The 17,971-nt window shown below is 47.3% G+C and overlaps 1 protein-coding gene across 6 annotated transcripts in view; it reads left to right on the top strand.

The window, feature by feature from the left end:
• Nucleotides 1-17,971, top strand: part of DENND5B (DENN domain containing 5B) — a 1,683,961-nt gene that overhangs the window by 260,602 nt on the left and 1,405,388 nt on the right. For 4 of the 6 annotated variants that reach the window (XM_069628551.1, XM_069628550.1, XM_069628554.1 and 1 more), the window contains exon 2: nucleotides 12,395-12,460. The exons of the other annotated variants lie outside the window; for them this stretch is intronic. In XM_069628551.1, the coding sequence (XP_069484652.1) occupies nucleotides 12,395-12,460 (66 nt within the window). The remainder of the gene's footprint in view (nucleotides 1-12,394; nucleotides 12,461-17,971) is intronic. 6 annotated transcript variants of the gene reach the window in all.

Genomic DNA, 17,971 nt, shown 5'->3' with positions numbered 1-17,971 from the left:
TCTGCCAGATGCCCCCTATGTGGTGCCCTCAGAGTCAATCTCACATTTTATATTATTGTAACGCTCACCTGAACTCTGCGGGAACCTTCTGGAACTCCAACTGACTTCTACCTTCCTGAGAGCTAGACACGGAATTTCTGTGAAGAAAATAACAATTTTCCCTTCCTTAGTTTTCTTGTTAAATAGGAGGAACAGACTTGTAACTATAGGACCAGTAATAGCTCACCTTGGTATTTAATTTGTTGAGATCTCCATCCTGTTGAATACAGGGGCGCAAGTCCTGAAGAAGGGACACAGGAGAATGTTTCTTTTCTCTTTTATAATGGGAAGAGGCTAAATAGGCTCTGTGATGGAGCGCAATTATCACTGGGAAGAGGAATGATCAAAATGAAGGTTAGCCCTTTCCTAATTTGACCTAAAAGGGGGCAATATGCTGTCGTGAGATGTGTGTGTAAAAATACTGACAAAAGAGCAGTGAAGAAACATTACGACTTGCCAACTTCCTCCCAACAATGCGTGACAGAATAGTAAACCCCTGAAAACTAAGTAGAAGGGTCATAGAACTACTCAGCCGGAAACATGGAGGCACTTTATGACTTTGCGTAATATGAACATGAGTGTGACCAAAATTTCTGACTAGAAACAAACTTCCAAAGCAAACTCCACAGCTAGGCAAGAACCCGCTAATGACAGCGTAATACCATAGAATGCGTGAGGAAGCCTAATAACATTTATACACAATTCGAAGTATCTGATAAGACCGCAAACGAAGCAAATACATTTGCATATCACTAGGAGTACTTGCGTGAGAGAAACTGCAACGGACTGTGAGGTGAGGAGACCGCTTTGACAGGACTCCGGACTGTGACTGGAGCGGGAGCGACTGCAAACTGGAAAAAACAGGAAGGGAACTGATATCTAGTAATAGTTACTAATGGAACTAACAGTAATTGTAAGGGGACAAGGAATATTTGAGCTGTGACAGAAAACGGAGGTACGCGGCAAGCATTCCATCTGAACTCAGACGAACGACGCGAAACGCGAGCCGCCTGATGGGCGGGGCTTAAATAGCCGGCACAAAAAAAACAACTAGACCCGCTATCTAACTAAGAGGCACCACCTAGCGGCCATTAAGGAAACTCCAACCAACCATTAACATGGGGGAATTGGAATCAATAACCCGCTAGGGCATCATAAATTGTATATGAACCTGTATCTCTTAGGACTAGTATGGGAAACCTAACCTGTGGTCATGACAATTATTTTGTAAGCCATTCGAGTGGCTAAGGTCCGTATACCTGAGGCCCATCCTGATGGAGGCAGGGATCAAATTATGGCCCAACGCTGTGATATTCTTGGTCCAATCAATTACCCCCAAAATCGTGGGTGCTGTGGCCGTTTTTTTTTTTTTGCGTAGCGCATGGCTCCTGAGGATGAAAATGGTAGAACTTCTACTCTCAGCCTGTTGTCCAGTTGAACTCTCCTGCTGCTCCAGTAATCCCTTTGGGCAGTGGTGTCAGTTTTGTTTTTATATCTTTTATCTGTGCTACTGATCTTCTGTACTGTGATAACTGATTGTGTGATTTTAATGTATTTTATTCTTATTGAATGTAACCTGATGACTTAATGTCGAATAAAGTTTTTAAATTGTAAATTGCACTTGACTTTCTTGATTTTCTCAAATCCATAGGGGGGAGTGTACATATCATCTTTGTTCCCTCTGCTTGCATTCCGTCAAATTGCCACCCACCATTTATAACGGAAAATGAGAACTACAAGTGCTAGAATGCAGCTGAACAGTACAGGCTGTCATTAAAATCTCCCATGGGGCATCATTTTGACCTTTTGGTTTATTAAACACACTTTAGTTGTGCTCTGCTAAATAATCTACAAATGTTGGAGACAAAAGTTCTCTGCTAATTGTGAGCAGGTCATCCAGTCCAGATATTGTTTTCTTTGCATTATGGTACCTCTAGCTTTGCATTTAGTGACAGAACCATAAGGTATGAGTACACAAATGCAAGGAAAGTAATTCGGAAGGTTAAACCACTCACAGCATGGTTTGAGTACATGTTCTTCACGACCACCATACAGTTGGTGGCAGAGGCGACTTTTGTTGACAATTGCGGCGAAGGGCACCTCTTGGTGCACCGGTCGATAGCATGTAGCTACTTTGCAGGTGGTACGGCAGAGAACTGTGCAAATGAAGAATCTTTCCAGCTCTGAAATCTCTTCATTGGCTCCCCGTGGCAGCAAGGATCAACTTCAAGTCCCTCCACAAGGCTTTCTGTTGCCTGGGACCGCATTACCTCAAACTTTATCTTCCAAAACATCTTCCTTCTCAAGCTCTCCACTCGTCCACCTCCAACTCTCTGAGGGTCAGACGCTACTCCAAGCAGAGAGTTGGGGCAGGTCTATCTCCTTGGCCGGGGCCTCCCTCTGGAACAGCCTCCCTGCCTTTCTCAAACTTGAGCAGAACCACCTCCGGTTCCGGAAGCAACTCAAGACCTTCGTTTTTACTTCCACTTTCTCTCTTCCTCTCCCCTGCTGATGCACCCGACTGCTTGGCGCACTGGTCACCCACCCTCTGAACTTGGGCACAGGCTCCTGCATGTCCAGTTGCCATCGCACTGCCTCCAGGCTCCCCAGCACTTATGTGTCTGTATCTGCAACCCTACAGTCCCTAATCACTGCAGTTATGAGCCATCCACTGGCTGCATTTGTGAGTTAACTGCACTTCCTCCTCCCCCCCCGGCACTTCTTCCCTTCCCTCTTCTCCGCACTTGCATGATCTGAATGACACCAGGCTTAGTAAGATCGTTTCGTCCTACCTTGTTTCCCTCGCCTTGTCGTGTTGCCTAATCGTATCAAGGAGTGGTGATCGATGGTGGCAGTAGGTAGTTAACCTTACTATTATTTTGGGGCGTTCAGAATGCTGTTACTCAAACGTTACTTTGCATGCAGATTATTGATGTACAGCTAATCAGTCCAAAGTGTACCATTGCCCCTTAGTAGTTGGGAAATGCCATCATGACTGAACACGGATATTTCGAGGGGATTGGGTCCTGCGACGTATTCCATATCTGTGACGGGTAATGTCCACAGCTGTGCTGCTTCGGAAAATCTTCGGCGTCTGCGTCCTGCGTCGATGACGTCTATGCGCCGTCCCCGAGGACGTCCTCCGGCCGACGTCACCCGATGTGATAAGTAGGACGCACTACGCCTGTAGCCTCAGTTCCATTTTTTCCGCGAACGTTTCGCTTCGTGAATCTCGGTACGCCTCGACTCTTTGGAGTTTGCTGTATTCTTCTCGGTTTGTTGAACCTGTTCGGTTTTTGTGAAGACCTGTTCGTGGCGATGTCTACTTCGTCTTCAACCCCGCGTCCGGGCTTCAAGAAATGTGGGGACTGTGGGTCCAAGATGTTGGTCACGGACTTGCACAACGCCTGCCTCTGGGAGGCCCACGATACGGACGACTGTGTCGACTGCCAGTCGCTCACGGCCAAGGCCTTGCGAGAGCGCAAGACAAAGCTGTCGGTAGGTCGGGTGTCTAAGCCCCGCAAGTTGAGGTCTACGGGGCTTTCGATGGATGATTCGAGAGGAGACTCTCCGCGTCGTCGGAAGTCCAGTGGGTCTCCTTCCAGGAGTCTGTCTCGCCACTCCTCCGCCTCTTCGAGGCATTCCCGGAAGCGCCGGCATCGGTCGCCTTCCCTGTCCTCTTCCGAGGACTCCGCCCGTCGGCGGGTCGCTTATCCCACCATGCAAGCGACACCGGAGGAATGGGCTTCCTTCGGGAAGCAGATGTTAGCGATTCTTGAATCGCAGGGCACCGGTCCATCCGCGGCTCCGAGTGGGGTCGGTCGGCACCGGTCGAGACGCCGCTCGTACGCCTTCGGGCTCGGGTGGTCGGCACGGCTCGCGGGAAAGGTCCCGCTCGGACAAGGGTAGCCGTTCTCGCCATGCCCGTTCCAGGTCCTGGTCCTCGACGCGCTCAAGACTGCGTGATCCTGTGGCGCCGAGGTCGTCGGCGATTTCTCTCGAGGCTCTGCCTCTGAGGGGGTCGTCGACAGTGTCGGCGCCTAGGTCGTCGAGACACGCTCGGAGCTCCGGCTTCGTGGCCTGTGTCGACGCCGTCGATGCTGGCGGCGCTGCAGCTGACGTCAACGCCGATTCGCTCGGCACCGACTCGTTCGGCGACCTTGACGCTTTTCGACACAGTGGCGTCGGAGGGGCCCCGTTGCACGGGGTTAGCCCCTAGAAAGGCTCTGGCTAAGGTCAGGCATAGCTTTGGTCCCCAGGTGTCTTCCTCTCACCGCCTGGAGTACATTTCAGAGGGTGATGAAGGCTCTGATGAAGGCTTGGTTCCGGTTACGGTACCAAATGAGCTTCTCTCGGGCCATAGCCAGTTTGATGATCTGAGGCAGTCACTGCATGATGCCAGTGGACTGGACACCTCTCCGGAGGTGGAGTTTTGTAGGCCGAGCCTGGTACTCCTGCCGATTCTTCATACCGGCACCTTATGTCTCGGGTCACCGAGTACTTGGGATGGTCGGCTCCCCCAGGGGAGTTTGTTCAGGATGATCTCACGGACATCCTTGATCTTGGTCCCCCCTCACTCTCCCCCACTGACCCGGTACTGCCATTTCATATGGCTCTGCAGAGAAGAGTGGCGGTGGCTTGGACTGCTCCGGAGAGTCTGCCGGCAGTGGGCAAGTCTTTGTTGCGAAAATACAGTTTGGTGGTGCAGGCGGCTACGGCCCCGGCAAAGCAGGCGTCGTATCCTTCATCCCTCCGGATAGGGACAACAATTTGACGGCTGGGCGAAGAAAGTGTTTTCTTCAGGGGGTATGGCGCTTCAGGCAGCCAGCTCCATATGTGCCTTGTCTTGTTTCACACACACACTCTGTGGAACTGTGTTGCATTAGCGGCTGAACATATTCCTGAAGGGGACGAACGGGATGGTTTCCTTGCTATGGTTCAGGATGGCAAGGATGCCATGTGTGAGGCCGTTCAGTCGGGTTTGGACATGGCAGATTGTGTCAGCCGGTCCATGGCGGCGAGCACCGTAATACGCAGGTTTGCGTGGTTGCGGAAGTCGGGGTTAGCTCCTGATGTGCAGTCCCGGCTCCTCCACATGCCCATTGACAGTGAACATCTTTTTGGCAGCAAGGCTGACGAGAGCCTTGAGAGGTTGCTGACCTCCAAAGCTGCAGCGAAGTCGTTGGGCTTAGCAGCTCGACAACCTCTGCCTTTTCGCCCTAGGGGACAACAATGGAGGGGGAGGTTCCTTTCGCTATTACTCGTCCTTCAGTAAAGCGAGAGGAGCTAGCAGTCAAAGAGGCCACCGTAAGCGTGCCAGAGGTGGAAAACGGGGTACTCGAGGTGCCAAGGCCGCTCGGGCAGTTGCCTCTTTGCCCTCGGGCAACGCCACAGCCGCTACCACTCCGTCATGAGGTCAGGTCCCATGGTTCGCCGGTTGGGGGAAGGCTGGCACAGCATCTTGTAGAGTGGCGTGCCATTACTTCAAATGTGTGGGTTCTGGAGATCATAACCCACGGCTACTGTCTTCCCTTTCGGCAGAGGCCTCACGACAATCCACCTGGGAACCTCTCTTTGAAGAGTCCGGATCCGCTCCTTGCGCAGGAAATTCAAGCCCTGCTGGAGAAAGTCACCATAGAACTGGTGCCTGTAGCGGAGAGGAACAAGGGATGGTATTCCCCTTATTTTTTGCTTTCGAAGAAAGACGGGGGATTGAGACCCATCATGGACTTGCGCGGTTTGAACAAACTCCTCAGGAAGGACAAGTTCAAGATGGTTACTCTCTCTCAAGTCCTCCAGGCCTTTCAACTTCAGGACTGGTTGGTGTCTCTTGACCTCAAGGGCGCTTATTTTCATGTGCCGATCCATCCCAAGCACAAGAAGTACCTGAGGTTCGCGGTTTGGCGACTCGCACTTTCAGTTTCGGGTCCTGCCGTTCGGATTGACCTCCGCCCCAAGGGTTTTCGCCAAGCTCATGGTGGTGGTGGCAGCGCATCTCAGGAAAGTGGGGATTCACGTCTTCCCCTACCTGGACAATTGGGTGATCAGGGGGAGCTCTCCCGAGCAAGTCCTGGATCATCTGTCCGTCACCTGCCACTCCCTTCACAAGTTGGGCTTGACGCCAACACAGTGGCTCCAGTACATTGGAGCAGTGCTCGACACATCCCTGGGGCAGTGTTTTCATCCCCAGGTGAGGGCTCTTCACATTCAGCAGATGGTGCACAAGTTTCAACTTCCCCAGAATCTGCCAGCGTCCGAGTTCTTGAAACTGCTTGGCCTCATGGCATCCTGCATTCTTCTGGTGCCAGAGGCTCGTCTGCGGATGAGATCTTTGCAGTGGGCACTCAAGCTCCAGTGGTCTCAGTCCTCCGGAAGGCTGTCGGACCCTGTTCAGGTGCCGCCCTCGGTCGCCCAGGACCTTCTGTGGTGGGCCGTCGAAGGCAATCTGATGAAGGGGGCCCCATTTTGGCTGCCCTGGCCGGAGGTGATGATTGGGACGGATGCATCCCTCATGGGATGGGGAGCTCATGCCAACGAGTTGACCGTCAGCGGTCGTTGGTCTCCGTCGGAGTCCAGACTCCATATCAATCTGTTGGAGCTGAGGGCCGTCAGGTTTTCCCTGAAGGCTTTTCTGCCGACTGTGCGAGGAAAGAGTTCCTGATTCTAACGGACAACACGGTGGACATGCACTACCTCAACAAAAAGGGGGGTAGGGTCACTTCCCCTGTGCAGGGAGGCGATGCAACTCGAGTTCTGGGCCATCCAGCAGGAAGTTTCGATCTCGGCTGTTCATCTGGCCGGAGACGACAACGAGACGGCGGATGCTCTGAGCAGGCAGAGCACGATCTCTCACGAGTGGGAGCTGGCTCAAGAGATTCTCCTGGAGATCTTCGCCCTTTGGGGGACCCCTCAAGTGGATCTCTTCGCCTCCAGTGTCAACCAGAAGTGCAAAAGGTTCTGCTCGCGGGAATTTCCTCCAAAAGGAGCCTTAGGAGATGTGTTCGTGGTGGAGTGGTCATTTCCACTGCTGTACGCATTTCCTCCAGTCCCCGTCATCCCGCAAGTACTGCGGAGGTTACGGAGGTTCGGTTCCCGGATGATCCTCATTGCTCCGGCGTGGGCCCGGAGGATGTGGTACCCGGACCTTTTCGACTTGTCCATCTGTCCTCCACGTCGTCTTCCCTACCGAGACGATCTGCTCTCACGGGAGGGGGGGGTCAGGTTCTCCATCCAGAGGTCAGATCCCTCAACCTTCACGCTTGGCTTCTGAAAGGATGAGGTATAAGGATTGGGACCTCCCTGAAGACGTGATGGAGGTGTTGCTCTCGGCCAGTCAGCCAGCAACAAAGTCTTGGTACCGTTGCCGTTGGAGAAAGTTCTGCGACTGGTGCAGAGTTAAGAATGTGGATCCTTTTGAGTGTGACATTCCCATGGTTCTGTCTTTTTTGCTTTCCTTGGCCCACAGGGCCTTGCAAGTGAGGACCATTAAAGGTTACCTGGCAGCGCTGTCCATATTTAAGCGCTTGTCTAAAGAATGTTCCTATTTTAAGATTCCTTTTTAATTTCTCAGTTTTTGAAAGGGCTCACTAATGTGTTCCCTCCGTCACCTTTTCTGGTGCCCGGTTGGGATTTGAACCTTGTTCTTAAGTTTCTTATGGGTGCTCCGTTTGAGCCTTTGCATTCTTGCCCCTTGCGACTGTTAACTCTGAAAACTGTTTTTGGTTGCGGTTACTTCCGCTCGCAGAGTGAGTGAGTTGCAGGCACTTTCAGTTAAGACACCCTTCACTGTGTTTCATAAGGACAGGGTTGTCCTTAGAGTTCGTCCTTCCTTTCTTCCAAGGTGGTTTCGGAATTTCATTTGAGCCAGAAGGTTGTTCTTCCGGCGTTCTATCCTCCTCCACATCCTGGTAAGGAAGAAGCGAGGCTCCATAGGCTTGATCTTAGGAGAGCGTTGAGCTTTTATATTTCGCGCATGTCCCGGGTCAGAGTGGACAATCAACCTTTTCATTGGTTAGGCTGGAAAGCGTTTGGGACCAGCTGTGACGAAGTAGACTTTGACTCGTTGGATTATTTTAGCTATCTCTGAGTGTTACTGCTTGGCGGGTATGGACCCTCCGGCTGGCTTGCGGGCCCATTCTACCAGGGGAGTGGCTGCGTCTACTACCCTGCAGAGGGGTGTTCCTATTTGTCACATCTGTGATGCAGCCACCTGGGCTTCAGTGCATACTTATGTACATCACTACTCCCTCGATTCCATCCGAGGGCAGGATCTGGCCTTTGGCAAGGCAGTCCTTTATTCCACAATTTGATTGGGCATGCTAAATTTGTGTTCTAAATTCTTTTCCCAGCTCCTTGCTAGGTACTGCTTTGGGAGTCTGTCATAGATATGGAATACGTCAGAGGACCCAATCCCCTTGAAGAACAAGTTACTTTCTTAACTGGTACGTTCTTTCGATGGGATGGTCTGACGACGTATTCCATATCGCTCCCTCCCGACCTTCCCCGCTGCAGAATTTATTTTTGCGATTGCAGCTTGCGTTCCGCAAGGCCTTGTGTGTCTGACTGGCAGAAAACTGATGTCACACGTTCTGGGGGAAAAACTACAACTGAGGCTACGGGCGTCTTGCGTCCTACTTATCACATCGGGTGATGTCGGCCGAGGTCCTCGGGGACGGCGCATCGACGTCATTGACGCAGGACGCAGACCCCGAAGATTTTCCGAAGCAGCACAGCTGTGGACATTACGTGTCATAGATATGGAATACGTCGTCGGACCATCCATTCGAAAGAATGTTACCAGGTAAGAAAGTAACTTGTTCTTCTAGCTGAAGTATTTACCAGGCCGTATTTAATTGCCCAGTCAACTGAGATCTATAATGGCAGATTATGTTCCAATAAACAAGCCCCAAGTTTCCATTGTCTGTACAACAGTAATGGATATTATGATTATAAGGGCAGTTATTTTACTGACCTCGAAGGATGAAAGACTGTCAGCTTTACCAAGATTCAAACGTTCATTCATGGCACACATCTGCAGCAGGCCTCAACCCACTGATCTATGCCAACATAATTTTCCCTCCGTTTTATTGTATTTGCCATTGCATTTCTAAACAGACCACACTAATAAATCACTAAATGATGTGGAAGATTTTTATTTTCACCAAGTATGTCAACTAGTTGCTCTAGTAAATCAGTGTAGTTGAAGCATTTTAACATATACCTAATTGCTTTCATTCCATGCATTATACAATGTACTGAGGGGTCCAGACAATTGCATTTCTAAGCCACTGTCTTTGCTGGGTTATCTTGTAATAATTTTGCAGACATGCATGCTCCATTTTCGACTCCTACTTGTTCATAATCTGTTTCTGTAAATTCTTCTTCCATAGTTGAAGTTTGAGATTCACGGCTGGGCTGAAATATGATAAGATTTTAAGCGTCAAACACCACACTAGTGTTCTTATGGCGCCAGTACCTTGGTTGAAAAATGGCATATTATACCCACACTGGGGTTACCATACAGCAGTTTTGGAGGCGGCTCGTTTCCTAATGGATGATAGGGTTCTGACCCACTAGCGTCTTGCGTTATGGATGAACGAAAGCCAGTTCAGCGCAAGCGCACTTTTTTTTTTTTTCTTTTTTTAAATTTTTTTTTCCTGGCTTTTTCGGTTTCCCTTTGACAGTTTAAGTCCACCAGTACGCATGCCAATGGGCCAGGGTAGGAGCTGTGGGGGAGGAGGGCTATTGGGGTGGTTTGGGGTTTACTTCCCCAGCTTTGAATGGCCCATTGGGGGACAGAGGCTGGGGAACCTCAGGCCAAAATGTGCCTAAGAGGCGCTTCTCTGCACATTTAGGCCTCCTTGGGTTGCATTAAAGAGGCGCGTTGGCTTCCCTGTGCATGCCCTTGGGGAAATGGGAAGCATGTTCGGTTTCCTGGTTCTTGTTCGGGCTGCACCACAGACAAAGGGTCATTGTAGAAGGCAGCGTCTGAACCGGGACCGCAGGTAAGGATTGAATGAATGGTTGGTTTATTTTATTATTTTTTTGATGTATGCGTGCATGCACGTTTTGTATCTAGAAGTGCGTCCGAGTGAGTGTGTCTGTTGTATTTGTGCATGAGTTAATGTAGAAATTAATGTGTTTCTGAATGAAAGAGATGAATATTGCCTGTGTGGCAAGGAGCGGGCCTGCCTCTTATTGTGTGCAGGTTGGGGGAGAGGGTAGTCAGACTGGACATGGCATGTTTTAATGATCGCAAAAAACAATGGGAATACCGGGATGCACCAGTTCCCAATTGGACGTGCTGTCATCCCCCCCCTCCCCGGTCTAAAAATGTAATCGAAAAACATGGGGTGAGGAAAATTAGTATCTGACACTACAGATGCCCTTAAGTGTGCGTGTGTGTAGCTCTGGGTATTGTCCAGAGCACATTATTTCAGTCCCTTGTGGCGCTAGGGCTCTATAACAGGATACCCTTGGACGGCTCCTGAGGAATGTTCACCATTTTGGTTAAGTGTTTTCATGAATGGCTTCGCTCGGGCTGGTGGGCCATTGCCCCCGCCACATTGGCACCCTGGGTGGGGGAGCCAGCCAATCGGGTGGCTAGGAACGCAGGTTTCAACTGCTGGTACCCCGCGTTCCAAGCCACCTGACAGCCAGCTCTCCCCGTCCCATTTTTTATTTTCGACCCCCTACTACCGCTCCTTCTCTTCACCTCCCGCAGGCCGCAATGGAAAGTACAGATCCCTGCCTTCCCTTTCCATGGCGGCCATCTTGGCAAAAGATTTTCCTTCCTACAGCGGGACACTGAGTGTGTCCCGCTGTAGGAAGGAAAATCTTATTTATTTTATTAATTTTTTTTGGGCATCCCGGGTGCGCATGATCTTCATCCCCTGTTACAGAGGCTGGAATGGGGAGAACTGCCTGGATTGCTCCTTATACGGTAACTTGGGCTGCTGGGCTGTTCTCCCCTGTTCCAGCCCCTGGAACGGGAGATTAGCACCGCATTACATTTTCGTTGAACATTCTTTGTTGGAACCCACAGACTGTTGGACTCTAGATGTGTCATCAAGTGTGCTACTAATGAAGGTGAGAGGACTGTGATTGATGAAAATAGTTTGACACTTTTTAAAAGTGTTGAAGATCGCACATCTTCTGTGAAGGAGAGGTGACTTTGTTTATCAAGTGATCAGAAGGGGATGCTTTTTTTATGCAGCATTTTTCTGTGGAGAGTACCTGCAGCTAGTGCTCCTTATGTGATATTCAGAACTTTGTAATAAAGTCTTGAGGCACTAAACCAATTACTCTGCCGACACTGAAGATTTACTGCCTGATTTAGACCATGGTTGGGTTTTCTGAAATTCCGATGGTCTGAATTGTGGTAACCAGGACTGAAAAGTATCACCAATCATGTTTGTTCTGGTCGTGCTGAAATATCACAAAACTGTTGTGGCTTCGGTTTGAACCAAAAGATCCAGTCTCGATTCCCTTTTTTTCCATCCTGCACCAATCAACACATGAAGGTGATTGAAAGCCAGCAGAGGTGTAAATGCAGTTGCTACATGATTTGACGCTCATTGCCCATCATTTTAATTATTATGTAGGTTTAATTACTTATTTAATAAAGCAGTCCTGCATTGCGTCCTTTATGTGCTCCTATTGGTTGAGAAACTGGTGCTACCATTTTCTCGAATACAAATTCCCAAAACTGGTGTGCACTGGGTCTTGCTTAGTGGAGAACTATCTACTTTGGGCGAGTGAGGTGGGCCATTGGAATGAGGCGTTTATGGAATGATCAGCATAAAATCACTTTATTATAAATAAACAGTACCATTTTCTGTTGATAAAACAAAAATATCCCGATGAAATGAGTGAATATGACCACAGCGGCTCCCAGTACATTCCAGCAAAGAAAGGCTCCTGAAGACATTTATTATTATTAAAATGGGTGCTCGTTCTAAATGGGTGCTCGTTCTTGGGTATCACAGCTTCAAGTTTTGATTGTGCTCTTAGCCATTCTTGCCCACCTGCATAACTTGAATTGCACCCCACTGCACTACATTTTCTTCATGGGACTAATTTGTGGTGCACTGATGTGAAGAGTATACACCATATCTGTCAATTTCTCTAAATGTCACTTTAATATTGTTGCTAAAAAGTCATACTAATAATTGCTTAGTCCTGTTTTAACTGTTTATATGTGCATGTCAACAGCTGGTCTGGTGTTACACTAATTTAGAATCTTATAGTCCACTAATGATTCGGCTGCAACTAGTTTTTCATTTCTTTGTTGGGGATATTTGCTGTATTTTTTTTAGTTTGTTCATGCATACTTTTTGTTTGTTACACCATGTAGTTTTATACCAATGGCTAGAAGCAGATCGTCATGGCAGGAGCCAAGATACTGCCGACAGAACCTCAGGTAAACTAGGAAGATGGTTAGAATCTCTGGTCCTCTTTGCACTTTCCCCTGATTTTGTTTTGCCTTTAAGTTAATAAGTCTGACAAAATGATTCCTTTCTACCTTTCCTTGGAACAAACACCTATTTGATGGGTAACTGCTTGGCACATGTGTGCAGTATAAAATAACTCGATGTAAATATGATCTTAATAGTCAATTGTGAAAAACTCAGTTTGAAAGCATGATGCCTATCCAGCAAACACGTCCATGTTGGGGCTAATGTAGGTTTATTTGCCAAATTTATGGAAAACTTATTTTCTGTGGCCCAACAAATTCTGCGTTTTTATTTGTATTTAGAAAAGCCCTGCAAAGCTGACAAGTTGACCTCATGTCATGCCTTTCAATTGCATCCAGTCCTTGCAGCAGGCACAGTAATTTTCGTTAGTTATATGTAGTCCCATACCCAAAATGATAAACTCATAAGTGGGCATCTCAACATACAAAGTGCTTTGTGTTAAAACACCAAGAATTAAAGGTAACCACCCTGAAATATGATCACTTTACACCTTTGGTCCTGTAAATCTCTGTTCTGTTCAGAGGAGGTTATAGATGTAAAAACCGAATTCTTCAGGGAATCGCCAAACGTATTGGTCTTTAATATATTAAGAGTGCTATGATATCTGGCATGTAGTAATAGGTAAAGCAGAATACAGGTGTTAATAATTGCCTCATTTGCTCATTTCTATAGCGCCTTTCACCATGGGTATGGTCCCAATGCGTTGTAGGTTGGAGGGTCCAAAGTATGGGAAACTTGAGCGGTGCTAGTATGCGTGTGCATAATTGCCAATGGAGGTTATTAAAGGCTTGGCATAGTCCCTGCTAGCCACCCATGTCCAAACAGGCATGTTTATGGGTTGGGAGAGGTAAACTATATAGTACATCAATTGTTTTATTGTCTTGCGTGATACAACAAAGCATCATGATCACTTAAATGCTCAAAGCATTTGTACTTTGCGTCTAGCAAAATCAAAAGGTTTTGCTGATCCACCAATTTTAGGAAATTACACCTGATATTAGCAATATTGTTTTAGTTGATTGGCAGGTATAGGACCCTGATCAAGGGGATATGTCCTTCATTTTACTGCAGTTTAAATAAGGCCCAACTCCAATAAAGACTAATAGTGGTTAAAGGTTCTTAGCCATCTCAAGAGGTGAAATCACTCACTGCTAGTATTATGCATAACCACGTCGGAAACTGTTAACCAGTGGCAGGAAGCTTAACTTTCTTATATTGTCCAGTTTTGGGCTGATGCATAGGTTGAAATACATTTTAAATTGAGTAATCTGGGTAAGGAAGTACAAGCTGATTCATCCATTCTTCATATATTATTTTGGCCTGGACACATCAGCCAGAGAACCTTTAGTATTGGTCAAATGTAAATCTGGCAAAATAGCCTTCTATTCTTGCCATAGTTGGGGTAGATGATGTGACCTAGAATCTAGATTTGTTACAGAAGCAGGAGAGGTGTTATAATCTCAGGGTCCCCTGCTTGGCAAGTGTGTGATCAGAGCACTTCACTTTAATTTTCTTAGCCCTCTTTTCCTTTATCTGCCAAATTTGGATGCACATAGAAATTAACTAGCGCCTACTATGTTATACAGCAAAAATAATAGACCTTTACATGTACAGATGTTTTGGTCATAATGAAAGGCTGCCCTCACTCTGTGATGCCCACATGTGTTACGGTACAGTTCAGCATGCAAAAAGGTACTTGCTATTTTTCTTGCTTGGTGTTTTCTTGCTTTCTTCTTCTACATCTTTGGTGTGGTGATGGGTTTATCTTTTCAGTTTGTACACCTAGATTAAATACTTCTCGATTGCTTAATTTAAATTTAAAATTCGTGTTAGTATCTGATGTTCTCAAGATTTGACAAAGACCAATGATTTGTCTAACTGTGCATAGAATTGTTTGGCAGATCGTTGGGAGTCTTCTGTGTGATTTTTTTTTTTTTCTGTCAAACAAATCTTAAATTCCACCTTAATCCGAAACTAACAATGTTTTTAATAGCCTTTTCCCACAGTTATGTGTTTTTTTAAAGTTTTTAGCTCTACATGTTCAGGTAAGGTATTGTTTCTCATGCAGGGGACTGTCTTGGATTGTTTTCTAAAGTCGTATTTTAGTATTGTACTTTAGTTGGAATAGGGATTCTTTAACATGTTGATGTCCATTTTGGTTATATTTGTCATGATTCAATATCAAAACTGTCCCTGGGCAATTACCTCTGTAAAGTCTTGTCATATCTGTTCCAAACTATTTCCGTCAAAGCAATGTGTTCAACGACACAGGTCATGGGAGAAGTGAAACAACTTGATTTATTTGAGCTCTTGCACAACAGGAAGAGGGGGGGATAGGTTTTTACCTAAGAGGGAGGTAGGTCCCTGGGACACCAGCTAATGCCCAGCCACAAGTTTAATTGCAAAAGGGACCAACCACTCGCTGCTATAATTGAACCACTTGAGTCGGGTTTTTACAGTGGCCAAGTGGGACACACAAATGAGTGGAATTGGGATGTGAGTTTTTTGCTTATCAAAATGATGAATATGATATTCAAAATGATGAATGGCAATCAACGTATAGGTCTGGGGTGACAAGTTCTTTCTTTCCAGGTGATAGCCACTCCATATCGACTCGCTAAATGTGGGCTTTTACGGGTCCTGAATTTACAGCGATCTAGCACCAAAGTCCTCTATTCAAGGCTTGAGTTTTTTCCTTTGAGTACCTTACTGATGAATCCCTGCGTCGCCTCCACCAGCTGTAGGTACACCACTAGTTTAACGGTTGGCGTTGAAACAAGCAGTATCTTCTAACACTCTGTACACCCCATGCCTTATCTCTCCTTACATATAGTACCCCATGTCCTATTTTCTTCAGCGTATTCCTTCTCTGAGATCCCTGCCTGGGTCTTGTGTCCCCTCCCTCTGCTTCATCTGCTTTTGGCTAGCATGGCAAGGCTTTTGCTGTCTACCTCCAATAGCCTTCTGCTGTAATTGGCTTATTTAACTCTACCACCTCCCTGTGACTCACTCTCCTCCTCTCACCTACAACCACCACCACCACTCTTCCACAGTCCCTGTATTACGCTCTAAACTTCTCCAACTGGCCACCATAATTTCCTCCACAAACCAGCACTGTCAGACTCGCCTGCTTTCCGTGTATGAGATTGCCCCTCCTCATGAGTGGGACTGTGGGGTGATGGTCTGCAGATTTGGTTCTGTTGGGACCTCAAGACAATGACACTAGATTCATAATTAAGACTGAAAACAGTATCTTTATTGGGGGTTTGGATAATCAGGGTGTAGGGTTAAGGTTTGACAAATGCCTAAAGGAACTAGGAGAAACTCTACAACTGTGCCAGGATAGGGTAATCTAAATGAGGGCCCTTTAGTGCTCCTGGCCCTCCCCTACCAATACACTATGTAGTACTCCAATAGCACCCCCCCGCCCTACTTCTGGTATGTTCCGTTCTAATGGACCGGACTGCAGTGTTTTTTGTAGCACCACAAAAAAGTAAATTATATGAACGTGCCCCCCCCCCCAACCCCCCCAATCCCAAAGCCCTGCATCTGGCCCTCTATCTTCAGTCCTTTTCTCTGTGCAATTGTGATCAGATGCGTGTTGCACCTGCAGCTTTATCGTGCCCATTTTACTTTTGTCCTTTGTTCAAACGTTTCTCACGTGGTCTCTGGCACCGCAGTAGATCTTCCTCCCGCCTATCCTGACGTTTTGTTACCGGTCTTTCTTGTGGGGTGTCACAACATTGACCTCAGGCCCACATTCACTTTGTGTTGAGTGTTTACGGCCAGAGCACCGGTGGAACGCTTGTTTTTATTGACGCATTTTTGGTTCATGCATTAGGTTTTACGATTCCAACGCTCAGGGAAGTTTTTCACTGGGCGGTATACAAGGGACCTTTTGAGATTATATCAATGGAAAAACTACAGTGACGGGTAAGTAAATTTGTTTTCAGAGCACCCAGGTCGGCGATCTCTTCCTGGGGATTCCTAGTCAAGGAAGGGGTTGCACCGACACTAGCGTCACTGGTACTCATCCAGAGGCTCCCCGCTTGGGGCTAATCTGGATACCAGAGTGCTCAGTGTGTCCCTGTTCAGCGGCCAACCTCACTACTAGGGTTTGCCCAAGGACTTCGATTGGGGGATAACGATACCGAGTTTGATCCAGGGGGGCAGAGTGAGCAAAGGAATTTAGCAACTGCTCAAAGGTTTCCCCTGTGGGGGTTAAGGATTCCGGGACTTTTCCTGAGGTTCCCTCAGTGAGGGCTCATTCAGTCACTAGGCCACACGAAGATCCCTTAGTAAGGGCTAATTTGTCAGAAGCTTAGTCCCGGTGGTCCGAATTTGAGGGCATTTCATTTTGTTCAGGCTACGTTCAGACCACAAGCGTGTCATCCTTTTAAACACAAGTTGAAGACAATTTTTTTTTTTTGCTATATTCCTGAAAATGTTTCAGGACTACCTCAGCAAATTAAGATTATGGAGACTACTCCTGTACCAGACCCAATACCCAACACGAAGATCTTTTGGTGAGCCAGAGAATCTGATGAGGATGCCCCAACAGGAAGAAATTCTTCCTCAGCAAGGGTGTTCCATTATAGACTCATGAATTGGAAGTTGTTTTTGTAATCCCTTCACAGAATCCCCACCAATGGAAGCTGGATTCCTAGCAGGGGTCTTTTCCATTAAAACCTTGGAAAAATCTCCAGTGGGGTTACCGAAAGGAGTCCTCATTGAGGTGAGAAGGATGTGGACGAACCCTTGTTCAATGATTCCTACCAATTACAAAATTCGATGTGAGGTATAGGGTACTGCAGGCCAAATTGTCATTGGGATCCTGCCCTCAGCTGTCCTCATCGGTAGTGGCAGCAGCCATAATCTATTCTAGGTCAGCTTCGTCCGCATCTACCTTCCATCTTGATCAAGGAAGTCTGTGCTGTAGAGGCAGAAAGATTTTTGCCGATTCGGCACTAATTGGGTTAGGCCAATGCTACGGTTATTCTGGCAGCCACAAATCGGAGGCTCAGAAGAGACCTCACAGAATCTGAAAGGTTTATACCAGCAGAAAACCTGGAACTGTTGGTTAAGGGAGGCCTTTCAGATGCAAGGGTAATTTCAAAGCATCTTCTGGAGGCAGCAGATCATCATGTTGACACCTCATCCAGGGCGGGTTGCCATAGGTGTGAACACCTGCAGGCAGGTGTGACTACACACAACAAAGTTTACTAAATGGTTTCAGGACAAGATCCTTGACCTCTTCTTACACTGGACGAGGAGCTTACAAAAAGAAGGCAAGCACCATCATTGAAAAATCCTTGTTGGTTGTGAACAAATCAACGACAGAACAACCCAGTGGCTCTAGGTTAGAATCGCGGTCCTGTTGCTTTGTAGGTTTTTGCGGTTTACAAGAGCTTAAGGCAAAGCAGGAAAAGTTTGCCAAGGAAAAGAATAACTTGTAT

This window comes from Ambystoma mexicanum, chromosome 12 (assembly GCF_040938575.1).
Source record: "Ambystoma mexicanum isolate Mex_15411 chromosome 12, UKY_AmexF1_1, whole genome shotgun sequence".
Taxonomy (NCBI): domain Eukaryota; kingdom Metazoa; phylum Chordata; class Amphibia; order Caudata; family Ambystomatidae; genus Ambystoma; species Ambystoma mexicanum.
Note: the sequence above shows the minus strand (reverse complement) of the source record. Positions and strands in the feature narration are given on the sequence as shown.